Source organism: Panonychus citri, unplaced genomic scaffold, assembly GCF_014898815.1.
Source record: "Panonychus citri isolate SS breed McGregor unplaced genomic scaffold, ASM1489881v1 Contig00090, whole genome shotgun sequence".
In the NCBI taxonomy this organism is placed as follows: domain Eukaryota; kingdom Metazoa; phylum Arthropoda; class Arachnida; order Trombidiformes; family Tetranychidae; genus Panonychus; species Panonychus citri.
In genome coordinates this window covers 46,437-72,948 of record NW_026515495.1, presented here as the reverse complement: position 1 = coordinate 72,948, position 26,512 = coordinate 46,437, and the positions used below count along the sequence as shown (strand labels likewise).

At 30.5% G+C, this 26,512-nt stretch overlaps 6 protein-coding genes across 6 annotated transcripts; 2 read left to right on the top strand and 4 right to left on the bottom strand.

The window, feature by feature from the left end:
- The first annotated feature begins 88 nt into the window (after positions 1 to 88).
- On the top strand, positions 89 to 1,176 carry LOC128387480 (ribosomal RNA processing protein 36 homolog). The gene is made up of 3 exons (XM_053346687.1): positions 89 to 296; positions 371 to 674; positions 774 to 1,176. The coding sequence occupies exons 1-3, from the start codon at positions 183 to 185 to the stop codon at positions 902 to 904; spliced, it is 549 nt and encodes a 182-aa protein (XP_053202662.1). The 5' UTR covers positions 89 to 182; the 3' UTR covers positions 905 to 1,176.
- On the bottom strand, positions 946 to 12,732 carry LOC128387469 (serine/threonine-protein kinase D3-like). The gene is made up of 7 exons (XM_053346674.1): positions 12,206 to 12,732; positions 11,013 to 12,128; positions 3,553 to 3,676; positions 2,758 to 3,426; positions 2,340 to 2,438; positions 1,606 to 1,959; positions 946 to 1,524 (listed from the first exon to the last, which is right to left on the bottom strand). Exons 1-7 carry the CDS (start codon positions 12,214 to 12,216, stop codon positions 1,177 to 1,179), a joined length of 2,721 nt encoding a protein of 906 aa, XP_053202649.1. The 5' UTR covers positions 12,217 to 12,732; the 3' UTR covers positions 946 to 1,176.
- On the top strand, positions 6,981 to 8,997 carry LOC128387474 (lipase 3-like). Its single transcript, XM_053346679.1, has 4 exons — positions 6,981 to 7,590; positions 7,664 to 7,753; positions 7,850 to 8,566; positions 8,642 to 8,997. Exons 1-4 carry the CDS (start codon positions 7,059 to 7,061, stop codon positions 8,923 to 8,925), a joined length of 1,623 nt encoding a protein of 540 aa, XP_053202654.1. The 5' UTR covers positions 6,981 to 7,058; the 3' UTR covers positions 8,926 to 8,997.
- Positions 12,733 to 12,873: 141 nt separating the features above from the next.
- Positions 12,874 to 15,792, bottom strand: LOC128387472 (DNA polymerase eta-like). Its single transcript, XM_053346676.1, has 2 exons — positions 14,921 to 15,792; positions 12,874 to 14,793 (listed from the first exon to the last, which is right to left on the bottom strand). Exons 1-2 carry the CDS (start codon positions 15,046 to 15,048, stop codon positions 13,173 to 13,175), a joined length of 1,749 nt encoding a protein of 582 aa, XP_053202651.1. The 5' UTR covers positions 15,049 to 15,792; the 3' UTR covers positions 12,874 to 13,172.
- A 3,844-nt stretch (positions 15,793 to 19,636) lies between these two features.
- LOC128387413 (peroxisomal catalase 1-like) lies at positions 19,637 to 21,896 on the bottom strand. Its single transcript, XM_053346604.1, has 4 exons — positions 20,795 to 21,896; positions 20,508 to 20,698; positions 20,136 to 20,376; positions 19,637 to 20,062 (listed from the first exon to the last, which is right to left on the bottom strand). Exons 1-4 carry the CDS (start codon positions 21,776 to 21,778, stop codon positions 19,883 to 19,885), a joined length of 1,596 nt encoding a protein of 531 aa, XP_053202579.1. The 5' UTR covers positions 21,779 to 21,896; the 3' UTR covers positions 19,637 to 19,882.
- Positions 21,897 to 23,051: 1,155 nt separating this feature from the next.
- LOC128387414 (protein spire homolog 2-like) lies at positions 23,052 to 26,119 on the bottom strand. The gene is made up of 2 exons (XM_053346605.1): positions 25,310 to 26,119; positions 23,052 to 25,070 (listed from the first exon to the last, which is right to left on the bottom strand). The coding sequence occupies exons 1-2, from the start codon at positions 25,557 to 25,559 to the stop codon at positions 24,034 to 24,036; spliced, it is 1,287 nt and encodes a 428-aa protein (XP_053202580.1). The 5' UTR covers positions 25,560 to 26,119; the 3' UTR covers positions 23,052 to 24,033.
- Positions 26,120 to 26,512: the final 393 nt, after the last annotated feature.

Genomic DNA, 26,512 nt, shown 5'->3' with positions numbered 1-26,512 from the left:
TCGGAAATAAAAATTAAAAAGATGAAAAAAATTCGGTGGTTAGTTTGTTTTCTAATCGTTAGATGGCCTTGGTTTTCTTTACACATGTTCGGTTGTTTTGATTTTTTCTTTGATTTTGTTTTGTTTTTGTTTTGCGAATTTTTATTATTCCATCATTTTGATCTCTTCTTTTTTGTTCCATCATGAATCGTCATAAGTGGAAGAAAAAGTTTAATTCTATAGACCCTAATTCGGATGAGCCCTTGGAAATTTCATCCAAAGGACGACCTGAGCCATTGATGGTCTTCCAACCACAGGTAAGCTCATTTTCGTATGGAAATTTTTGTTGACTTTTGATTTTCATCTTTTTTTTGTTTCTTTATTTTTTAAGAGTAAAATACTTCGAGATCCAAGATTTGAAGAATCAAGTGGAGATTTCAATAAGTTCATATTTCGAGATCGTTTTGGTCCATTGATTAAAGAATCGATGGTAGAAGATTTGAAAGAATTGAAGAAGATTGAAAAGAAAGAAAAAGATCCTGAACAAAGTGAAAAAATAAAATCTCTGATTCAAAGGACCAAAAATAAGATAAAAACATCCGAATCCCAAGAAAAGGAGAGACAATTAATCCAGAAATTAAGATCAGAGAAAAGAAAAGAAATTAACAAATCGGGACCAGTTTATGTGACCAAAGGTAAATTATTTTCTCCATCATTGATCCTAACATGAAATCGATTTGGAAAATCATTCAACTTATTTCTAATTTTTTCTTCTTCAATTCTATTCAATGTAGCTGCAATTACAAAGGCTCAATTGGTAGAGAAATTCAAGAAATTAAAACAATCGGGAAAACTATCCAAATATATTGAAAAGAAAAGGAAAAAGAATCTTGGTCGAGATCGAAAAAAATTAAACCGAAAATGAATGGAAAATAGGAATCGAAATCAATGTGACACCCAAAGTGATTTAGAAGTTGATTAAAACCAGTGTTATTTATAAATATAAACCGTTATACATTAATGTCGCAATTGTTTAATATTGGTAATAATTAGCACACATATTGAATTTTGAAATTGCTCAAGTTTCCTTTAGATTTCTGTGTATTATTAGTTGCTTATTTTTCATTGATTTTGTGTTGACCTTAAAATCGTTTTTCGTTTTTTTTAAATTACACTTGGACCTACAACGCAACTTGATCAATTTAATCGCATTCTATTTAAATCGTTAATACAATCGGTTGTTGTTGTCGTCGTCGTTGTTGTTGTTGTTATTGTAGTTGAATTATTGGCACCATTACGTTTTGTATCGGAAGAATCACTTTTATAACCATAATCATTTGATTCGTTGTTCCCTAATTCCTCCGTTAAAGGCGATTTAACTTCTTTCGATGAGGTTGGCACATAACCAGTTCGATTAAAATTGTAACTTGGATTAGATGAAGATCGTCGATGAGAATCCCAACGAATATCATCAGATTCATGAGTTAACCATCTTTGTCCAATTCGTTTCTCTAAATCCTTTAAATCGCAATAAGTTTGATAATCCTAAAGAAAACGAAAGAAAACAATTAAAATGACAATCCTAATAAACCACAATTAACTGATTGACAGTAAAGAAAAACTCACTTGTAACCAAACATGAGACAGAGATTTGTCAACAGTATAACGTTTCCTCGTTTTAACTTGAAGTAAATTGGTAATTAAATCAATCGCATCAGCTGAAATATCTTTCCAAGGATCTTTAGGATACATGAAAGCAGCATTTTGAATTTGATCGTTAATATCTTCCTCTTCGTTGAAAGGGAAAGTCCCGCTAAGACTAACGTACACGATGACCCCAACTGACCACATATCGAGTGACCTATTGTAACCTTTATTACGAATAACCTCTGGTGCAAGATAAGCCGGTGTACCAACAACTGATCGTCGGAATGATTTTTCCCCGATAATCCGAGCGAAACCAAAGTCACACAACTTAACCTGTTGAGAGAATTAATTTAAAACCAAAGAAAAGGAGAACAAACAATTAGTAGATTGTCATAATTAACCAACAACAACGACAACGATGATGAAATTATAAGTAATCACATTGAATTAAATTCATTCGATTCTTTTTCTTTTTGATTCTATCAACCATTTCAGTTGAGTGAACTGTTCAGTTTATTAATTAGCGTGACTCTTGTGATTCATGGCTCGTAGGTAAAGCGTGACAGAATCACAATCTATGAGAATTACTCATTATTATTGTTCATTCAGTGATTTTTTTTTCCTTGTTGATGTTTACTACAAATCATTAGTAAAGATCATCTTCCTTTTTGTCATCTTCATCATCGTTGTGATGATGAAAAGAAAATTCTTACTTGAGGATAATCAGCATCGGACGAGAGAAGAACATTTTCTGGCTTAAGATCACAATGGACAATATTCTGTGAGTGAAGATGCTTAAGTGCCATTAGAATCTGTAAATTGGAAAGAAGATGACAAATTAATTAAGGAAAAGAAAATAATTACATTGAAAGGGAATAAATGAGAGAACGAGAGAGAGAGAGAGAGAGAGAGAGAGAGAGAGAGGATTAAGATGAGAGAAGATGATGGAGAAGATAGAAAATAAACTCAAGTGGATAACAGTTAATTCTTTGGATAAACAATTAGAGGTCATTAGCACATCGTAATTAAGGGATAGAATTTGTTCTGGTTAGTTGAATGGATTTTCTCTTATTCTTTTATTCAATTTTTCTCAACCGATAATTGTTATATAATAAATAGTCGTTCTCTTACTTGATAGATCAGAAATTTGGTTACACGCTCATCAAGTCGCTTCTTCTCGGTGTGGAGAATCATGTCAAGCATATCGCCTTTCAGTTTTTCCATGACAACGTAAATTCTGTCCTTTGTTTCAAACATTTTCTCCAACGTTACTACGCCCGGATGATGTAAGGCCTCCAGAATTGATACCTCATTCTTTAATTGAGCCTCTTGTTTAGTTGGAAAACGTGATTTATCAATTACTTTGATTGCAACCGCTCTACGGGTTATCCTGTGAACACCACCATAGACAATACCAAATTGGCCTGAACCAAGAACTTCATCGGGAAATATTTGATACTGTAAACTAATATCATTATCGGTTTGAACTCGATTTTCGCCAATCGATAAGTTACTCCGGTTATTGGCTTCAACCTCTTTGATTGAAGAGGTGATCGCTTTACCATCGGCTACCGGCATTAACGCTTGTCTGATCGCCGCTTCCCAAGTAGCAGCGGTGTTTGGCTCACCGCAATAATAGTTCAAGTGAGTTGTTCGCATTTCAAAACCACAATCTCCATTTTTGGAAGAAAATATTGACAAAATATCGGAAAGAATTATTTCTCGATGATAATTAGATGAAGTCTCATTATGATACATGGTAATTGCTTTAGTATCCAATCTCCAAAAGTGTCGCTTTCTCTGTAAACAATAGAGACAGAAAAAAAAAGTTAAATCAGTTAGAATAGAAGGAGAAAACAATTGTAACATGATAATCTCTTCATGATATGAATCTGAAATATCTCGATGAGAATTGATTCTAATTACCCCTGGATCTTTACTAGTAAAATGGACCATCCATCCTTCCTTTAACACCTCGGATCCTCTTCTCTTATTATGTTTAACACTTTGGACAATTCTCATCAATGGGATATTATTACTTTCAGTTGATCTGTTAACAAATGAAGAAAAATGATTCAGATGAAATTTAGAATAAAAATAATCTAAAAAAGATGACATGAAACAGGAAGAAACACCGAAAAGATGATCAAGATTCTGATGGTGATGATTAATTGACTCGAGACTTTTAATAAAAAATAAAAAGCGTAAAGGTAAAAAAAAAATATTAATGAATATGAGATAAATAAGGAAGGATAAAATTATGGGTTAATTGATTGTTGATAGTTAAACATGATCAGAATCATGATATATACAAAATAAAGGAGATAAGTAATGACGACAGAGAGAAAAAATTTACAAAAAAGATTCTGTAAATCAATGAACATGGTAAATAATAACAATCATATTAACACAACAACTAATCATCATCATGTTAAATTAATGATAATCGATTAATAATATTATCTTTCATTATTTGTCTACGAGGTTGATTGTTGTTAAATGTGTATTACAATTGATATTGTGTGTGTGTGATTAACAATAACAAAATAATTTACGAATTGAAGTAAATTACTTTGCATCAAATGCTCTTACATCTTTTCACTCATCATAAATAATATCAAGATGATGATGATGATGATGAGAGTGAGAGGGAAGATGATGATTAGAGTGATCGACAGGGCGAGACTCTCAATAAGTGTTTGTAATCTGATTTTTTTTTCTACTTTTTTTCTTTCATGTAGTTTTATCATCTTATTCTTACCATGGTGATATTAATGATGATCCACGATCATCAACTTCAAATAGTTTGAATGAATATCAACAATTCCTCACACACAACATAAACGGGAGTCAAAAAAGGTATCAGAGAGAGAGAGAGAGAGAGAGAGAATCATTGTTATTTATATTATCGTCTGAGATGTTGATGGTTATTATGATTATGATATTGATAGGCAAGTCTATTGAGATGAATTTAATCAATTGAATCTATTTCATGAGGCAAAATAAACATAATCATGTTTACACATTCAGATTAAAGGCAACAATAAGACGGATAGAGAGATGATGATGATGATGATGACCCAACATGTAAATATCCGAAAGATAATATCAAGATATAAAAGTGAATACAAATCGGAACATTTGATCAGAAAAAAAAGTTAAATGAGAAAAACTATTTTCAGAATAATAATATCATGAATATCAATATGAATGTTACCCTAACTTTTATTAGAATCAAATGTTGATGGTAAAAAAATTCAATTTTCATCAGAAATGACAACAAGTAGCAATGGAAATATAATAATGACAAGAAAATGAATGAAAGAAAAAAAAATTCTGACAGTTAACAGAAAAAAAAACGATTTAATCTGATATCGGATATTCATTTATGTTGAAATTGTCACAGAGTTACTACTTATTATTATTATTATAGTTGATTATTGTTGACAATTATCATGGAAATGGATTTATATGTGATGAAAATTGTTCAGTAAAGTTGGAAAATAATCTTGAGTACAACTAGATGATGATAATATTCATGGAACAAGCTGAATGTAAATGAATATCACCCAAAAGAATCAAGAATAACCATGCAAGAGGTAAAATATCAAATTCACCCAAAATGATATATAATCAAGATGAAAGATTCTGACCAAGAATAAGCAATGATAATCGCACATGACCTTTAACCTTAATAGAAATAAACTTTCAAGAATTATGTATCTTCATCTATCAACTGAATTTGCGTGAATAACAACAAAACAACAAATGAATACTCATGAATATATAATCTGGAGGAAAAGTAAATGTTCAACTGAGAGTTTGAATGTAATAATGAAAGCACGTTAATAAGTGATTTACATGAATGACAATCGTAATCCATTTTATTTTGATTAACTATCAAACTAAATACTATAAATTAACTTAATCTATTACTAATAAACAGTTACGAAAATGTAGTAATAACATATTACCCCAAGAGGAGTATGAATATTAACAAAATCAACAAGATTCAAACCGATAATGTATTGATCAGAGTAAACATTTCATCATGAGAGTTTCATCATTTTTCATGAATAAAAATCCATCTTCAGGGTGATCACCATGAAAGTAGTTTTTTATTCATTGATGAATCAAAAGTTTCATTTTCAGAGCAGTTTACTAATTGTAGTGATTATGTGATATGTTTGGTTTTTTTTTAATATGATGAACAGGTAATTTTAGTCTGATTGATAAATTTCAACAATCATCATAATCAACAAATCGGTAATAATCATGTTACAATCAGATAATTGTTGCCGTTTAATTCAAACTGACAGATGAATTGAACGTTAATTTATGGTTAATGGTCGTGAAAAAAAAAGTTTCATCATTATAATCATCATGGTAACTATTCAGAGATTAGCAATTAACTTTCATATGAATGGTGAGGATGAAGTAAAAGAGATGATGATGATGATGATGATGGAGATAGTGATGAGGATGAGGAAGATGAGAAGTGAAAAATAACTGTAATTGATGAACATGGAAATTGAAAGGGTCATGATAATGATGATATACTTTTAGGATGATGGAGAAATTATATTTTCCCATTGACAAATTGAATCAAATTAATGAGAGGCAATTTAAAAGCTCTACTGTTGATGATAATTAAGTGATCCAGATAAATTCAATGGTTACGAGTATTCATCATATCGAATTAGTTAATCACAATCAGATGGATAATGAATTAATTGTCATTCATTAGCAAAGGTTATCAAACAATTAAAGTTTCCTTTATGATTATAAATTATTACAATACAAAGTAAGTTAATAAAACCACACATTCAAATTGTGCTAAATCTGATTGATTAGCTGATTGTTGAACTTCAGATGTTAATTGTGTTTTTTTAGTTGAATAAATGATCAACTGATTAAATTTTCAATTTAAATTTTTCTGTAAAACATTTCATAGATTTTCATCTAATTGGAATCATTTAACTTGACAGTTTCCTTAATACCAAACATATGAAACAATTGAATAGTAATTCAAATGTATCAATCAAGGTTGGAACTAATTAATTTCAACAATTAGGAGTTTGGACTAATCAGAAAGACAATTTTTCATGATAAAATTAACAAACTATAAGTTAAGATCATTTTGTCACTTTCCCGTCATTAGATTGGAGTTGATTGTAATTAGTAAGACTCAATCAATTCCTATGGTTCAAAATGACACGAATTTCATGAGATTATATTGATTAAATGATTAATGTCAATTGTTTTAGTTAAAAATGGTGAATGTTGATTCAGACAATTATCTGATTAAAGCTATGCTAACAATCAATGAAGAAAAAAGGTAATCAAGATGATCAATTTTCTCATTAAAAGTCCAAATTTTCCCATGAAAGTTACAATTTACCGTTGGAATATTCTGATATAATTTAGTAGAAATGATTTTAAAAGTTTGTGCAATTAGTTTATTCTTGATAATTAATGTGGTTCCAACGGAATGTATGGTCGAAAAGATCAACAAAACATTGTTCAGCAATTATCGAGATTTACAGAAGATCATGAATAACTTGGGCGAAACGGAAAGGCCAAAGCCTGATGAAAATTCCGTCATGGAGTTTAGACGATCTATGTTTTCCGTTGTAAAGAAAGAAAAAGATGAAGCTCGAACTTGTGGACAGTTAATTGAATCTCGAGGCTTTAATTACAAAGTATACAACGTTACAACTTCCGATGGTTATATTATAACTATCTATCGAATTATCAATCCAACGTTCAACGGAACTAAACTACCAAGACCATTCTTGCTCGTACCTGGTGCTTTCTGGTCATGTCCAGTTTTCCTTGCTAATCAGAAGGATAAACAAGGTTCACTTGGCTATTATTTAGCTGACCGATGTCAAGATGTTTGGATTATCAACCCGAGAGGAAGCGTTTACTCAAGGAATCACACTCACTACAAACCATCAGAGAGTAAGAATTGAGAATATTAATATAACATCAATTTCTCCAGAATTTAATTAATTGTTCAAACTTCACTCATCAGATAGGAAGTATTATAACTATACCTATTTCGATATCGGTGAGAAGGATATTCCTGCAGCCGTTGAACTTATCAAATCGGAAACGGGATATAGTAAGTTAATTGGAACATAACCTTAGAATACTTGGTTTTTTTTGTTCAACTTCGAACCTTTTTATCCTTATATTGTTTCTTGTTTTCTGCTTTAAGGTCAAATTAATGTCGTTGCTTATTCACAGGGAACATTGGAACTTATTGTTCTATTCTCAAAGAATCCATCTTATGAAAGAAGCTTTCATTTGATTTTCTTTATTGGACCTATTGGATACTTGGGTCAACTCGAAGGGATTTCCGGTACTCTCCCTCGTGATCCCATATCTTTAAAACTAATCGAAATGTCCCCCGGGCCATTTCCTCCCTTTTTCCCTATTCTTGACTTTTCTTTGGTCGCGTTTTTTTGCACATTCAGTATACAGATTCCCATTTGTTTGGAGTTTTTTAGTCAAGTCTCTGGTCCTGATAGAATGCAAGTTCGGCTTAATCGTTTACCTGTTTACTTAAGTTTAGGCGAACCAACAAGTCCGAAACTTGTTCTCAAAATATTACAAGATAATCAAAATGATGCTATTCGTGAATACGATTATGGAAAAGATGAGAATCGAGCAATTTATGGTCAAGAGAAACCTCCAATGATTAATTATCAGAATATTCCTACACATAAAATTGTCCTAATTAGCGGAGAAAATGATTACATTGCAACTTCGCAAAATGTTCAAAAGTTGCGAAATTCAGTCAATGGTAGATTCTTGGTTGATCATATTGTTACAAATCCTTATTGGGGTCATCTTGATTTCGTTTTTGGTAAAGATGCTGATCTTTATGTCAACGAAGTTATTTTTACTCTAACTTTTAGATATACTCCCTCAGGTAAATATTATCATCAACAATTTACTATTATCTTAGTTACTAATCATGTTAACTTGTTCTCATTTTATTCATTAGAATCAACCATCAACCAATGTAAAAAGTTTGATACAACCCCAGAGAGAAATAGTAATTCTTATTCCGGTACACAGGCAAATGGTAATTCTGGTACAGTCGTAAAAACAGATAGTCAATCTAATACATTTTCGCAGACAAATACCAATGCTAATACAGTCGCAGAGGCAAATACTAGTTCCGAGTCGAAGGCCAATACTAATACTGACACATCTTCACAGGCAAATAGTAATTCTGGTACAGTCACAGGAACAAATAGCCAAGCTAATACAGGAACATCAAGTTAAACAGAATTCCGTCAATCATTAGCAAAAACTAATTCCTCTCTAAATTAAATAAATTTCAACTGAATAAAATAATTACTCATTCTTGATGATACTCCATTCATTAACTAAACATAATCAGTGGAAATTAGTTTTTTTTTATTGCAAATACTAAATAAGTAATTAAGTTAATCTACTGGTTAAGCCATTTGAAACAGTTTCACTTAATCGTATTAAATGTTTCAATTGCTGGATTCATTGTAACAATCACAATTAACACATATTCCAAATGGATTGGAAAATTTGAACCTCAAATCTTAATTATGATCCTTAAAATAAACCAAAACCTGACCAATTAAGATTTAGAAAAGGTTTCATTATCTTTAATCAGGTAAATTGTGAAATAATTTCATGAGAGATGTTGATTCATTTTGATATACATCATGTATTAATATTAATACATTATGAATCTTGATTAGTAAATGATAATAATATTATTGTGTGTAATTGACAAGATAAATGTTTTAATGGTTAGTAATTTATTATTCATTGTTAATTACCTATTGACCTTTACCTTTTTTTTTACCTCTTACAATGATTAGGAAATTAACTCTTTCTAAGTTATTGATATATGTTCACTATTCATACACTTAATGAATGTATTAATGATTCTCATCATGGTGAAAATGATCATCACCATGATAATCACCAGGACTTTCACCATCATCATCTCCTTAAATTGAGACTAGAATACAATCATAAACAATAAAATAGTAATAAGAGTAATAATAATATTCAATGATAACGATAATCATGTTAATTTAATAACACTTGCATAGGAAACTACCAAATGAATCTACAGAGTGTAACATTCAGTTAAATTCAATTGCAACATGGATAATCAATCAAATGTTTTAAGGTAATTAATGGACACACTGTAGTAACTTTTTTTTTCAATGTTAATAGTAAGTGTTCACATTGAATACAGAAAAATAGACTAGAAGAAAATCAATTAGGCCAACCAATTTGCTTAACAGTTAAGTTTAACAGTTTTTTTCGATGGTTCTAGTTTATTATTATATTGTTATCATCTCACAATTTAATTCCCTAATGTTAATCTCGATTCTTTGTCTAAAGTGGAAACAAACTAATGAGAAATAGGAAAACAAATGGAAGAAAACAAGAGAAAAACAGCTCGAAGATGGAAATCATCATGAGAATGATGATGATGATGATGAAGGAATAGAGAAAGAAGAAGAGAAAAAAACTTAACCGAATTTGTTTACTCAACTAACTAGGAAAATCTAGGAACCAAAATCAAGTTAATTGTTCTCGTCCCTTAGATGTTAATTGTGTTGGTTAATTTTTCTTATTCTTGGCTTTTTTTTCATTAGAGTTTAAATGGTAAATTGGCTCTTTGGTTAAGAGAGAGAGAGTGAGAGAAATGGGAAACATATATAAAAGTTCATTTCAATTGTGAATATGTTGGTGGATAAATTAACTGATAATGTTGACTAATTTAAGATGATGATGAGGATGAGGATAATTATGATTAAAAGATGAACGAGATTATCAGCAATGGTAATAAAAAAGCCTCCCAGGCTCCTTTTTAATTACCTTTGGTTTGATTTTCTCTTCATCTTTTAATTTAGAAAATCATAATTTTCTGTTGAAAATCAAGTGAAATCAAGTAATATCATGTTTACTCATTTTGGAGAAAAGAGATTTCTCTTCATCATCGTCATCAACTTGATCTCCTCTTTCTCTCTCTCTCACAAACATACATCTTATAGATGTGTAAAGATGAGGAGAAGATTATGATGACAAAGATGAAGACAAGATTCTTTTCCATAAAAAGAGTATCAGAATTACAACAGTGAAAGCAACATGAAAATTGAACAATTTTTCATTAAGACAAATCGCTTAAGTGAAATAATAATAATATTATTATTATTTCAGGTAAACAAGTTGAAGATATTGGGTGAGAAGATTAAGATGAAAGGGATTAGATTAGAGGGATAGATTAAAAATGGTAAGAAGATTAGAGAGATGAAGGAATTAAATATTAATTATTGTTTGAGTAATAAGAGAGGGAGATGAATAATCCTTACGTTATTGGTTGACTGTCACTTTCATTGTCATCATCATCGGTTCCAATACTTATTGGTTTTTCTGGAGATTCGACTTCATTGTCAGAATCACTGAGATTATCTTTTTCCAGGTTATCCTCTCCTTCACCATAATCTGAAGGTATTTCACCCGTACAGGTAGATGGAATATCTTTCATACACTTTTTATGGGCATTAAATTTACAGTCTTTACATTGATAACCTTGACGGAATATTCCTTTCAATAGTTTCTTACATGATTGACAAATCGTTGGACTGGCATAGGAATGAACGACAAATGTATGGGGTATCCTCATTCCCTCGGCTATTTTTTTATCAAGACGATTCGGTTTAACGGTAAGATTGAAACATTTCTCATTTCCCGTGGATGCACGACGATCATGACTTGGTGAGGATAAGAATGCTGGTGCTTCTGGTAGGGTTGCGCCGCTACTTGCTGTTCGTTGGATCGTCTCGTTTGATGGTGAATTGGGTATTAAATGGGCTGAGGATCGACGTCGACTTCCGTAAATACAATTATTGGGTATCTTGTAGGCACATCTTTTGTGATAATTTTGACCACATCCTTCACATTTAAGTCCCTGTTTAACTAAACCGAAAAGCATTTTAGCACAAAAATCGCAAAAAGTTGGAGACTTGTAGGAATGCATTTTAAGTTGATGAGGTCGAATTGAGAGTTCATCGTTATTGGATGGATCTTTCAGTGAAACGACAACCTCAATCAATGAACCATTGGTAACTTCGGAAGCGATATTTATGGGAAGAAGCATATTCTGTGAACTGTATTCGTGTTTAAATAGGATAAGACGTTCGTCCAATTTATTGAGACCATGTTCGGGATACTTTTTATCGATAAAATTACAGGCAAGATCCTTGAGGCTTTTAAGGTTAAGTTGACTTGTATTGATGTTCACCTCATCTCTAATTAGACCCGATTGTAGTGAGAAGGTAATTTCACCAGTGATATTAACCAACGGTAAATCCATTTCGGTTGACCGTTTAGATGAATTAAATAAGATGATGGAATGATAAATGGATGAAAATGAGGATGATGGTAATGTGGTAATTTTGGTTCCTTTGTAGATAACACCAATACCCCTGGAAAATAATTTCAATAAAATTTAACAAAAACAAAAGAAGAAGAAGAAGAGAAAAAGTCAACGGTCTCTAATTACAATAATATCATCAATTATGATCATCAATTGGAATCAGTGTATCACTGGAATCAAAGAAAGGTGAATGTTGTGTTATTGCCAGTTGATTTTGGAATTTAAAATGGAAATAATTCAATTTGATGGAGTCAATTTTGGGTGGAACATGGGAAAAGATAAAAGAGATACACTTGGAATAGAATTCACAACATGAAAAGGTAAAGGAATGTTCACTTGGAATGCAAAGGTAAACACATAGAAAAAGAGAGAAAGAAAGAAAGAGAGAGAGAGAGAGAGAGACACAAACACTAGAGAATAGAAAAAAAAACCTAAATAGAAAAAAAGTGAAGAGAATGAAAGAGATAAAATTAAGAAAAAGATAAAGAGATGGAGAGATAGAGAAGAAAATATAAACACTAATATAATTATGGAAAAGGATGATGACAAAATTAAGAAGTTTGAGAAGAGATGATGATTTGTTGTTCATGAGAAAAGAATCATGTTAATCAAATTAAAGGAAAACAAAAAGTGAAATAAAATAAAAAACAATCGTCAGGCACTAATTTCAAGTAGGAGTTGGTGGGAGGTAGAGTTACGGTGACAAGAGATGACAAAGATTTTGTTGTGATTGATGAAAATGATGAGGACAAGTTGTAGGTTTTGTAGTTTTGGTTAGAGAATGATGATAAATATTCAAGAGAAAAGTGGAAGAGAGTCAATCATCATCTTCTTACGTTTATTAAATTGATCGCCTTTGTGTAACCAGTAAGCTTGGGAAAAGCTCCATCTCCCTGAGTGGCTCATAGTTACAATGGAGGGCGATATGAATTCAGTTATATTACAAAAGGTAAAAATTGATTTTCTTTGATGCAACAAAAAAAGAGATACAATTGATTGATTTTTGATTTTCTTTTTTCTTTTTTCTTTTCTTCTCCTTTGATGATGTTGATTGTTGATTGACGGTTTTTCGATCCATAGATTTGACTTGATGTTAACTGTTATTTAAACGTTTACTCTCTCTAGTTGGTCTATTGTTTTGTTCTAATCGACGTTTTCTTTTCAATTCTAAAGTTTTTCGATAAAAAAAACCTCGACGAACTGTTGGTTGTAACCAATTTTCTGATTCTTCTTCTTCATTTTGATCGGAAATTCGAGCAAACATTGTTAATAATTGGGTCTCATTTTGATTATTATCACTTTCAACCTCTCGATTATTTGATCTTTTTACAGTTATCCTTCCAACTCGACTGGTTGTTGGAATAAATTGATTAATTTCAGTTGAATCATTTGATTCAGCCGCTGATCCATTTGATTCTGTTGGATGGTTGTTGATTACACTAGTTGATTCACTATTATTTACATTTGATTGGCCATTAATTGTTGATCCATTTGTTACACGTTCTATTGTTGTTGTTGATGTTGATGGTTGAGGTTTGTCCACTTTGGAAAAATAATTGTCTATTTTGGCGTTTTTCCAGCACAAATCAGCGTCAACAAATTTCGAAGCAGTAACACTCGCTCTGACAATTGGATCTATCATATTGACACCATCTTCATGAATAAATTTAGATAATACATGTTTGTTTACATATTCAACCATTCGAGTGGAATCCATATCGTACATTGGTAAAGATTTTGAAACATGTCCGTTAACATTGAATTTAACGTGAACTGTTAACAATTTAGCTGATCGATTGTTTCTTTTTCTATCTTCTTCTAATCGTTCAACAAGTTCACTACACAATTGTCCAAACCAATGGGTTACCTGTTGACTTGTAGATAGACAACCTTTACCTGGAAAATTTTTACCACAACCAATAGATTTAGGTATTTGTCGAGCTACAACAGCTTCATCGTCGATTCCTTCTCGTAAATTGATTAACCAATTAAGAGTTTTACCCATAAATAAAGAGGTTAAATGTGTCTTTGGTATGGCCGCTAATTGTCCCATGGTTGTTATTCCAAGTTTACTTTTTAATTCATCACCTAATTTTCCACCTAAATTACGGACTTTGTCAATCTTTGTGTTTTCATACACTTTGGGTACACCAGAATAAGCTAAAATCGTTTGACAATTAGGCTTATTCATGCCAGCAGCTAATTTTGAAAGGGTTTTATTATGACTAATACCAGCTGAGCATTTAAATTGTGTTTCTTGAAGAATAGCAGCTCGAATTTGCTTTATTGCCGATGCACCGATTAAAAGTCTTTCCTCTTCACTTCCAGAATCAGCATTGTCATAGAAATGTTTTAATTTGGCAGCTTCAATTTCATTTAAATCTTTCCCTTGAAATCCTACATCAGATAAACCGGCGATACGAGAACCTTCAATTTCTTCCCATGAAGGTTTCATTGAAATTTCATCAACATAGTTGGTTAAATCGAGAAAAGCTTCATCAATAGAAGCTCTTTCAATGGTAATCAACGGATTAAAAGAGGAAATAACATCCATCACCTCGGTTGATGCTTTTCGATATTTTCCAAGATTGGCTTTACCTCGTTCCTCTTCAACCATGAACATATGAATATCAGGACAAACGGCTTTAGCATCATCACCACGAAATCCACGTTTAACTCCGAAAGCTCTCGCTTCATAACCAACGGCAATAATTCTAAGTGTAAGAAAAAGAATAAGAAAACAAATGTTAGTTGAGAAGAGACAAAAGTAACAAAGGAAACAAGGAAAAGATCAACTGTCATAACGAGATCGAAAAAGAAAACAATAAGTAGACAACTTACCCTCCACCTCTCCAAGGATTATATTGAGCTACAGCACAAGGTTTTCCCCAATACTCAGGCTCAGCTCGTTGTTCAACTTGAACATAAAAACAGTCCATATCAATAAGAGCAACAATTCTGTCCCTCATATTGATTGGAATTAAAAACTAATTAAAATAGACAAACAAAGAACAACAATAAAACTTGTTACTCTTTTACCGGGTAAAAAAAATGATGCAATGTTACAATACAAAGGAGAATCACTTGGATCACTTAGCTCGTTCTAATGAGCTTGTATTTTACATATCGATCAGATTAAAGGAAATGTATTTACATATAATTGATGAGCAAGAACAATAGTTCAATAAATAGTCTTGAACAATATCAGGCTTCATTTAAGAAGAAATTAAAAACTATGAAATTAAAAGATGATGTAAAGATGGAGAACCGGAAAAAGAATAGAAAATGATGTTAACAAATAACAAAAATATGGAACGAGTTAAGATTTGGGTTAAAAGGATGAGTTAAAATGTTCTACAAAATGATTAAGTAAATTCATAGATTGTAGACATTTTAAAGAATTTAAATTAGATTTAAACAAATCTAATTAGTTGAATGTAATTGAAGAAATTAATTTTAACAATAATAAGAAAAAAGCAAAAATCCAAAGTGAAAATTGGTAAGAACGGTTTTGTTAAATGAGACCAAATTGTTTCACAGGCTCTAAATCTTTTATCCTCTTGGTAACACTTGATTAATATTCATCCGTGTGACTTAATTAGTTGACATCTTCAGGGTTAAATTGAGAAAATTACAATCAACAAATAAAGATTAACAATTAAAAACAATTAATAAATTAAAAGCAAATGTCAAAAAGAAACACCAACAGTTAAGAGCATCGATACAATAGATGGAGCCACATTCGGTTCGATTCGTGGCTCCATCTATTGGGCTAATTGTTAGAATTTAGATTCTTTTGAAAATTAAGATTAGTTGATTGTTTTTATTGTTTTGAATGGAAGTCAATTAACTATTGATTTGTGACCGGATTCATTTTATTGACCTGATACGAAAGGTCACAAAAATGTTGTTTGTTTTATTATCGTTATTGTGATTGTTATGATTATCCAAGGTTAACAGGAGAGTCAACAATTAACAACAACAACAATTTAAATTGAATTAAACAATTTCCTTATAACATACCGGTGGTGAAAATGATCAATTAATTGCTCTCTTCAGTAATCATTTATTATAATCATAAAACAATCAAATTAATAAATAGTTAAGGGCAGTAAATGAAACAATTTAGTTAAACATTAAAAGGAGAGAGAGAGAGAAATTTATTCAATTTAATTAACTCGATTGTTGGAAAGGTTAAATTACCATTTTATTGTTTAATTGTTTTAACAACAATTTATTGATCACAATAAATTAAAGTCCATTGAATTACGGAAGTTAATTGTAATCTGATTCCTTTCTTTAAGTCAATAATGAATTAATTAAGTTAATTGGAAGTCGGAAAGAAACAAATGAATCAAATGTAAAATAATAAATTTAGAAATTAAAAAAAAAGTTAACTAATTACAATTAAACAATCAGATTGATTGAAAATTAATAATGATACAGAAAATAATCAAAAATTCATCTAGAATCTTTAATAACCAAAGTGATTAAGTTAATTGTTGTCATGAGAATTTCTTGAAGCTTGAATTGTTAATCAATTTCCGTAATCAAATCAATTTAATTAATGATAAACTAATTACTGAACCAAGATAATCAACCTGAAACAATGATCAATTAATATATATATATGTATGTATAAGATTAACCCTGAAACAATTAACTAATCATAATTAGCTTAAAAATTTGTTTACATTAACTTGATTAACCGGAAATCTCAAACTTTAATCACAATTAAAGTAAATAAATGATTAACTAATTGTTATCAAGGAAAAATGTAACAAGTTAACAATTAATGTGTTTAATAAGATCAACAGTTACAATTGATTGTCAACAATTGATTTTAATTGTAATGATCAAAAATTGACAGAAGAAAATTATTTTTTCCTAACTAACCTTCAATCAAATCAATTTAATTAATATGATTACAATGAAAAAGTATCAATTATTAATATTGATTGATAATTAATGTAATCAAAGGTTGATGATTACTGTCAACTGATTATTGTGAGTGTTAATTTAATTTGATATTGTCAACAATCAAATATTAATCAGAAATCAGGTTAGATGAAAAGTTAATTGTGCTTGATTAGCAGTTCAAACATTAACATTAGTATTTTGTTATATTAAGTCAACAATTTATAATTAACTTGAATTCACAATTAAGGAAGTGTAGACTTAATCATACTGGTTGATGATGAAAATAAAGATAATCACAATTAACTAACCAACACAATGATGATTTTTATTTTAATTTAAATAGTTAATTTTGGCTTAGAAAATGTAAGTTAATTGTTTGGGTAAATGTTAAATTGTGAATTTAATTTAATTTGTCCCTGTTGAGATTTATTATCAATGATGATGATGATGATGATTAAACATTTATCATTTTTAATTATCTCAATCATGATAAATGATCTGGTTAATTGTGAACAATTTAAAAAATTTCATTCCAACTTGATTCTTGTTTTCTGATCAGTTAAAATACAAACAATTTAATCATTAATTTACCTTCAGTTTAATTAACCCAACAAACCTGTTGATCATCATCATCATCATCATAATTATCAGTTAATTGTGATGCTCATACAAAACAATCAGAGACTTAATTTAGATCCATTAATAAGTTTCCATAACAATCTTGTTTAATTGTTACACCGGATTAAAAGTTAACCTTGCCAATGAAAATTAATTGTAATTGACAAAAAAAACAACAAATTAACCATTGTAATGATTAGAGTTTACATCTGTTGTTTGTAGTTAATTGTTATTTTAAATATCTAAGATAATTAATAACAATTGTTAATAATAATCATCATATAGTTAATAAGTTAATTATTATATGGTTTCTAATCAATGTCAATGTTAATCATAATGATTAACTTTTCTTAACGTGAGTCAATCAGTTAAGGTTAATCAAAGGGATTTACATTATATATCTGAAACCTTAATCAACAATCAACCTCATAATAGTGATTAACAAGAAAAAAGCAACAATTAGAACCGATCTACCTACAGTTAAATTGTTGTTGATTAAAAAGCAATGAAAGTCTGTTGGTAAATTGTTGGAGAAAACAAAAAATCAAGGTTAACAATTAAGAGACTCAATTGTATTAATATAAAAGTAAAAGTTTTCATTTTACTTTTTTACCTTATGAACAAATTGAGTGATCAAGTGGGAATCAATAACATGAATGATATTTAATGATATTAAATTGCAGCAGAAAACTGATTCATTAATTATGAGCAATCAAGAAAAAAGGTAGAAGATGAATTGAATTAAATTAAACAGCAATTAACCAGAAAACCAGAAAATCAAATATTAACATTACCAGAAAACCAGATTTGTAATCTTATCTGTTTGTCTCTTGATTTTTATTCAAGTTTTTACCTTAAAAAAATTGATTCCAATTAATGTAAAAGTTAATCAAAAGTCAATCATTTGTGTTTTAAGTTTCCAAGTTAATTAATTGCTAATCATGTAATCAAATCTCTTACTAATTAACCTTTTTTATTTATTCAATCATTTTTACTCATAATTGAATATCTTTAATCATAGAAATTAATTGTGATAATGTTAATCAGAACAAAAAAAATTTATTCTCATCCCAATTACCATCAAAATGATCATTTCAATTAATAGTTTGATTAGTTAGTTAAATTGTAACCTTGACTTAAATTGTTTCTTATTAATGATAATTTAAAGCACCGATTGGATTCACATTTAATTGTAACAATTAACAGACAGTATAATATACACTCACAGTCACAATCAAAGGTTATTAACTAATCATCATCAGATTTTGTTTGTAACTGATTCAACAATTGATCAGAATTAATCATTTACAGTGATTAGAAAAAAGCAAAAAATAAAAACTCAATCAAATTAAATCACAATTTTTACCACAACGAAGCTAAACAATCAGTAAGAAATACTTACAGTGATTATAATTATAAATCACGCAATCAAATGATTTAATTCATCAACAATTGAGTACAAAAGGTAACAATTTAGTTTAACTAATGACAATTAACTGGTTAACTTTTTTTTTCGTACCAAAAAAGTGCTCATGTTAATCATGTTTAGTGTATTGAATTAACAACATTGACTATGCAAAAGTAGCAAAAAAAACTTTGTCTCAGTCTCTGGTTCATTTAATTAACTAATTAGTTAACAAAGTGAACAATTAGTTACAACAATTTACGGCAACAATTAAGTGTAGGTTTCCAATGATTGAACAAATTGTTTAAAATTGACAACAAGAGTAACAATTAATGAGCAGCAAATGTCTGATTGAAGGTTACAATTAATTTTGTTGTATTGAAATATTAATTGTTGGTTAATTTTTTCATTCATTTTCCTATCAAAAAATACTGATAGTTCATTGAAAAAGTCAAACAATTAATAAATCACCCTGTTGATCAAATCTCGAGAGTGAAACATTAATTTCAATTGATTAATAAACGAAATGTTAATTTTCATGTTAACCAATTGAATGTTTTAATTTTCATGATTAAAATTAGCTGAAAAAAAAGTTAATCAAGACGTTGATTGAGTTACAGTTAAAACTTTTCATTTAATTATGATTTAAAATTAACTTTCGCTTTTTTGTTCAACAATATTTACCTGAATAAATGAATTACCATTTTCGTGTAAATTTAGTTGAAACAATTAACAGAAATGTAATGATAATAATGATGATTAATTAAAATCATGTAATATTAATAAACTTAAACTGGATTTGAAACTTTTCATAACAATAATTAGTTTTCAACATGGAAATTAAGTTTTCATATATAATTTTAACCAGAATCTTGTGATAGAATCGTTGATAACCTTTGTCCGAACTCAGAGTTGGCCTGAGAAACCACACTGACCACTTTGGATCTAAGGTCAGCGGAAGCTTCCATCAGGTCCATCGCCATATTGTAAACTAAACTGTCTCGATCTTGAGGTCTCAACGAATCCCAGAACTCGGAAGGCTAATTGAAAGGAATAAGAAGATCTGATTGATTAAAACGATCTGTGATCTTGACCAATGGTCAGAAAAATTACCTGACGATAGTTGTCATTATCTAAACTGTTGTATCGATTGACAATACAGGGCTCGGCGGGTGACCAGGAATCTGAATAATATGAAGCGTCCATTTTGTATTGAGGGTCAAAGGTATTGGGTAGGAAATTGGGGATCGAACCGTAATTAGAGTCGCAAACATAAGCACCATCACGAGCTGTCGGGTTAATTATCGGAGTAATTGGTAAATTAACTGGTAATTTATAATTGTTAGCACCCAATCTGAATCAATTGTGGAAACAATAGATTAACCCAATTTAATTTTTGATTCAGTTGCATGGTGATGATGATGATGATGATCTAACAAAATGAATTGATTTCTGCCTTAATAACAATTAACTGTAATGATTTACCTGTAATTTTGTGTGTCAATATAAGCAATCGTACGTGCCTGAATTAATTTATCTGGAGCTGGATTAATACCGGGAATTAAATTTGATGGTTTAAATGCTAATTGTTCAATCTCAGCAAATTCATTTGCAGCATTTTGATTCAAAGTGATTTTACCAATTTCAATTGAAGGATAAACATTTTCCCACCAAGTCTGATTTAATTTTGTTTCAATCAATTGTTAATAATAGAAATAGAGATTTTGATTAATGTTTAACAATTAAAAAAATGGTAAAGGTGATTTACTAACCTTGGTTGAATCAAGGATATTGAATGTTGCTTTTGAGGCTTGATCGAAGTCCATTACTTGAACTCGTAATGTCCACGAAGGAAAGTTTCCTGATCTAATTGAATTGAACAGATCTTTGGATGAATAGGAAGGGTCAAGACCCGATATTTGGATTGATTGTTGTCGGGTAAGATTGTGGATTCCACCGTTGGGAACTAGGTTAAATCGGGCGAAAAACATTCCACCGGTGGAATTTGTTAGACGGAAAGTGTTTATGCTGAAACCTGGAAGGAAACGGAAACCATCGGGTGTCCCTGCATCGGAATAAAGGTACATGAAAGCGTGAAGAGCTTCAGGATTTGCGGCGAGAAAACTAAAGGTATTTTCGCGACTTGGCCAGTTACCGACGGGATCAGGTTTTTGAGAATGGACAAAATAGATGAATCGAAATGGATCACGAACGAAAAAAATTGGAATCGAAAGGGTTAATAGATCAAAATTTCCAATATCAGAATAAAATCTAATGGCAAAACCTCGAGGATCACGAGCTGCATCTGATGAACCTCTCGAACCCATTGTGGTCGAGAATCGAATGGCCACTTTTGTGGTAACATTTGGAATATTAAACAACGGAGCTTTGGTATATTGGGACACGATTTTAGTATTTGTTGGTGTAAAAATACCGAAAGCACCATAACCTTTAGCATGAACAACTCTCTCAGGTATTCGTTCATGGGTCCAATGGGTCAATTCTTCAACAAACTGACCATCTTCCGCTAAAAGTGGACCCGAAGGACCAACAGTCATGATATTATACTTATCGGATATTGGACATCCATTGAGACGCGTTAAAATAGTACCAGTAGGACCCGTTGGCCTGGCCGACGGAGAAACGGACGAAACTGATTGTTGAAAATTTGACCAAGAAAATTGAGCGAAACTTTTATTTGGACAAACAATCAAAACGAAACCGAGATAAAACCAAAGGAAAATTGAAGTTTCCATAACAATTAACTAAATAGCTCAAGGATAAGATTGATTGTTGAACGATTAACAATCAATTGAGACCAATACTCTAATTGTCAACAGTATTAGTTGATTGTAACAATATAATCAAAGATAAATCTTAATACAGTTTGTGATCAATATTTTCCTTCAATAATTATGATCCTGTTCTGGTACAAATTGATTAACTAATTAGTAAATTGTTCAATAAACGAGACATTGAGTTCTGTGTTAAAAAAAATCATTTAATTGTCTGCTAATTGTTTTTGAAACATAATCATAATTTGATTTTAACCATGATAGATTAAATTGTTACTATTAACAATAGGAAGTAAATTAGAGTAATTATTAAATAAGTCAATCAATATGTTACAACATGAAACCATTTCAACATTGTTAATCAAGAAAAAAAAATAAGCACAATTAACAATTTATGAGAAGAATCAAATCAAACGACAATTAAATCAAACTAATCAATAATAATATTTTTCTTTTAACATAATTAACCGGATTTATTATTGGTAATTGTTAAATCAACAGTATCATTTAGTGGTAATAGTAATTAATCAATTTGTTTAATCATGAGCAAAGTTAATTGATTAACCATTAGAGGCTCGGAACAATTAATTTAATCACTGTTTAAGGAAATGATTACTATAGTAATCAAATTAAATCAACAACTGGAATCAACGTTTTCAAGGTTTCACTTAATTATTGGCTAAACAAATTGATACAATTGATTGAATATCATTAATTTAATTATCACAATTAACTTATTCACCATTAATTATATAATTTCTTTGGGTTGATTGTATTGAAATAAATGATGATGATAATATCTCTCGATACGAATTGGATTTGATTGAAACTGTGAATTAAATTATATAAGAATTGGATTGAAACTAAATCAAGAATTGAGAAAAGGTTAATTTTGAATCTGAAAGAATTAGTTAATTGTTGAGTTAAGATGTTAAATGATAATATTTAAAACTAATCGTGATTTAAAGTGATGAAAATGATAATTGTGATTAAAGAGTGAAAAGATTGTTAAGAAAAAAAAAGAAGGATGTTAATTGTGATTCTTAATCAAATTGTATAATTAAGGGAAACGAAAGTGTTTTCTCAATTCTAACAATTTAATCATCACCCAATTGTTGGTCTATTGTTGTTTGATCATCACTTTGATTATAGTGATTAAATTAAATCTTTTTTATGCAAAAAAATTGGCTCATTTGATTCTTTCCGGTTAATTAGCGAGTCAATCAATTGATCATTGAAGGCCTATTTCTTAAACGGTTTTAATGTTAGGTGATTATTATTGTTGTTGATTATGATGTCATTATAATTATGATTAAAAATAACGGGATTAAATTGTTGTGGAATAAAAAAAAACATTTGAGAAGTACAACTTTTGATTGTAACACTATTACAATCAATTGAATGTTTTATCATATATTATTTAAATTGTTCATTGGGATTAGATGGTCATTGATAAAATCGAGGCTGTTAAATAATAATAATCATCACAATCAAATCAGAAATCAATACTGTTCATCATCAAACCAAAATCATCATCATCATCATCAATTTGATTGTGATGGTTAAGGAAACACATCATTAACTTGGAAAAACCTTAAATAATATTGGAAGGAGAAAAAAATTAAAGACAAATAAAAGTGAAAAAAATGATGAAAATCAGATGATCAAGATGATCAAGTGAGAGAGAGAGAGAGCAAAAATAGCCCTTCCCTTTATCATCCTCATCATCTCGATGATTATTATCATTAGTTTTTCATTCATATCGATGAAAAAAATTTGATTCACTTTGTTTACGATAAACTTTTTCATCAAGTCGATTTGAAGATGATGAAGATGATGATGTTCATGTAGGATGATAAGGAGGTCGTCAAAAGGTTAAGGAAGAGGAGGAGGAGGAGGTGATGTAGATGTAGATGTTGTTGTTGTTGTTGTTTTGGTGGTGGTTGAGGGGGTGATAGACAAGAACAGTTCGAATATAATGAAAAAGGTTTGGTGTAAACCTGAAAATCGATCAACTATTAAAAAAGGTTTTCAACTGAATTGAGATTCATTTGTGTAATTGATGATGATGATGGTGATGGTGAAAGAAAGAGTTAAATGATTAATAAATTGTGTTGTTGGTGAGTTTTTTTTAACGTTTTCATCGTATATATAATCATTACAATCTCCCAAAAAAAAAATAGAATAGAATAGAATAGAACTTTTCTCATTTTCGATTAATCCGTTAACGGCGTTTCTAGTACACGGCCTAATCTTATTGTTGAGGTTCGTTTGTTAATGGCTTCCTCTGGAGTCACTTTTAACTTTGGCTGTTGCCTTATTGAGTTGAGCAACTTTTCAAATAAACTTGGCTCACGAACCGGAGGTGGAGGTAATTTCCGTTTAGATGCTGGGACTAGAGGTGGTCGAGATCTTATAAATTCAAGTATAATATCATGAGCATTTTTAGGTACTCTTGAAGGTGCACTTTCATTGACTATAACCTTATTTAACTTGTAACGACGAGATCTTATATCATCCAGCAGCATTTCGAAAGGCGTTAATTCAAATTCAAATGATGGTTTCTCAGTTAGATGAACTTTTTTCAATTTAACATCTTGTCTCAATTCTTGTATCACTTGCATCCAAAGACGAGCCCAATCAGCTAATCCTAAATTTGCAATAGAGATCACAGCTCCGCTTGAATCTGTACAATTACTGGAATGAGAATGATGATGATTATGGTAATATTGTTGATGTTGGTGTTGGTGTTGTTGTTGTTGATGGTGTTGGTGTTTATGATGAGAATAATGTGAAGGAGAATGAGGATAAGAATGAGATGAACCTCCTGACATGGAAATGTTGACATTTTTAAGTTCTGATGTAAATGAGGTAATTTTATGAAGAAATGAAGATAATTCCATTGCTTCGGCAACCAGTGCTCGACAAACAGCTCGATAATGGGCTTCAGCTGCTTCAGCGGAACCCAAACGATTATTACATAAACTGAGTATCTGTTCAACCAAATTTGATCCATCGATGGCATTGGGTCCAAACTCATATTCAGGTGAATCTCTTTCAATACCTTCATCATTTGATTCTTTATCCTCCATTTGTGAACATGTTAACCGGTCAATTAAAAGTTCTAAATTTGCATCTAAAGATCGCTCTTCTTGAGATTCTAATCCATAATCTAAGGCAAGGAAAAGAGTTGTTCCAATGGAGGCAAACAAGTTACCAGGTTCGCTCGTGATAATGGCATTTACTCTGTTGGCTAAAGGAAGAAACAATCAAATGAGAATAGAAAATTGTTATAATATGATATTCTTCTCTCTCTCTCTCTCTCTCTCTCTTCTCCTTCTCTATTCATAATACATGTACATGTATGTGTATGTGTATACGAGTCAATTGAACTCTTGGGAGAGGTAAAAGAATATGATTTATCTACATAATGGAAAGGAAAAAGAGGAAAAGATGAAAAGAAGATGAAAGAATGGGAGTTTAATGGTTTACCTGATTCGGTGAACGATTTCTCATGGACAAAGCCTTCTTTGTTGATGTAAAGGTTGGCTGGACCATTGAGCAGGTAAAGAGGACGTTTGTCATTGAGACGTGAAACGGTTTTAACTGTTTGATGGCATAAAGCCCAACACTGTTCCTCATTGATCGGTGCATTGAATGATTCCAAGATGGATGAAAGTGATACACAATTCGAGGAGTCAAGTATATTCTTATCCGATTTGGTTATTAGCTCATTAGCCATTAAAGGTGAAATGATAAGGAAAAATGGAGAAGGAAAAAGAAATCACTTCTCTCTCTTTCTCTCTTCTTGTTCCTTTTTCAAATGATAAATACACACACAGAAAGAAAGAAAGAAAGAAAGAGAGAAAGAAAGATAGAGAGAGAGAGAGAGAAAAAGAGCCAACACTCTATGAGGACAAGAAGAAGGGGGACAATTAATGACCAGGAAGAAAAGAACGTAAATTAAGCACAAAATCCACTGTAATTGTAATGTGATGAATTTTCAGTTGATTAGAACAATTTGTCGAAAATATTGTATTGAATTTGGAATAACGTAAGTATGAGAAAGAGACAGATAGATAGACAGGTAGAGAGAGAGAGAGAAAAGGAAAACAAGGTGAATAGAATAGCAAAAAATTCAGAAATCAAGTAAAACAATTTGATTCATTTGGATGACACAAATTAACTGATTCGGATTAGCAACTTGTTAAAACCAGTTTAATTTACTCCCTAACAACTCACTAAATCGCATGGAAAAAAAAACTAATACTCCCCCTTAAAGTTAATCTGTCTAATTTACTGTCGTTAGAACAACTGACAGACTAACGATTCTTTTAACCGATAATTTCGCCTTACGTTGAGTTGCGTCATTGAAACGATAACGATTATTAGAAAAACGGTTATTCTTTTTGCTCTTTCTTTTTTTCTTCTTTTTCTTTTATCACAACCATCTTATCAAAATCTGATTCCTAATAATCTTTCCTTCACTAGAATTGCTCATGAGTTTTCCATGAACCCAATGATGATTGATAAATTGGAAAATTAAAATGTTCCATCATTAAAAGAAGATTAAAAGATTCAAGTTCAAGTTGAAATTTTCGAATTCTAGTTGTTATTCTCACCGATAGATGCCACTGATTTCGAATAAAATTATCGTTAAGATTATCGATTTGAATTGTTTCTTGAAACTTATTC

Coding starts and splice junctions, on each gene's coding strand:
- LOC128387474 (XM_053346679.1), top strand. CDS start 7,059: ATGATTTTAAAAGTTTGTGCAATTAGTTTATTCTTGATAATTAATGTG. Junction 7,754..7,849: donor CAAATCGGAAACGGGATATA/GTAAGTTAATTG, acceptor TTCTGCTTTAAG/GTCAAATTAATGTCGTTGCT. Junction 8,567..8,641: donor TTTTAGATATACTCCCTCAG/GTAAATATTATC, acceptor TTTATTCATTAG/AATCAACCATCAACCAATGT.
- LOC128387472 (XM_053346676.1), bottom strand. CDS start 15,048: ATGAGGGACAGAATTGTTGCTCTTATTGATATGGACTGTTTTTATGTT. Junction 14,794..14,920: donor AATCCTTGGAGAGGTGGAGG/GTAAGTTGTCTA, acceptor TCTTACACTTAG/AATTATTGCCGTTGGTTATG.
- LOC128387480 (XM_053346687.1), top strand. CDS start 183: ATGAATCGTCATAAGTGGAAGAAAAAGTTTAATTCTATAGACCCTAAT. Junction 297..370: donor TGATGGTCTTCCAACCACAG/GTAAGCTCATTT, acceptor TTATTTTTTAAG/AGTAAAATACTTCGAGATCC. Junction 675..773: donor ACCAGTTTATGTGACCAAAG/GTAAATTATTTT, acceptor TATTCAATGTAG/CTGCAATTACAAAGGCTCAA.
- LOC128387469 (XM_053346674.1), bottom strand. Junction 3,427..3,552: donor TTACTAGTAAAGATCCAGGG/GTAATTAGAATC, acceptor TATTGTTTACAG/AGAAAGCGACACTTTTGGAG. Junction 2,439..2,757: donor CCAAATTTCTGATCTATCAA/GTAAGAGAACGA, acceptor TCCAATTTACAG/ATTCTAATGGCACTTAAGCA.
- LOC128387414 (XM_053346605.1), bottom strand. CDS start 25,559: ATGGCTAATGAGCTAATAACCAAATCGGATAAGAATATACTTGACTCC. Junction 25,071..25,309: donor GAAATCGTTCACCGAATCAG/GTAAACCATTAA, acceptor TTCTTCCTTTAG/CCAACAGAGTAAATGCCATT.
- LOC128387413 (XM_053346604.1), bottom strand. CDS start 21,778: ATGGAAACTTCAATTTTCCTTTGGTTTTATCTCGGTTTCGTTTTGATT. Junction 20,699..20,794: donor ATATCCTTGATTCAACCAAG/GTTAGTAAATCA, acceptor AAATTAAATCAG/ACTTGGTGGGAAAATGTTTA. Junction 20,063..20,135: donor ATAATGACAACTATCGTCAG/GTAATTTTTCTG, acceptor CCTTTCAATTAG/CCTTCCGAGTTCTGGGATTC.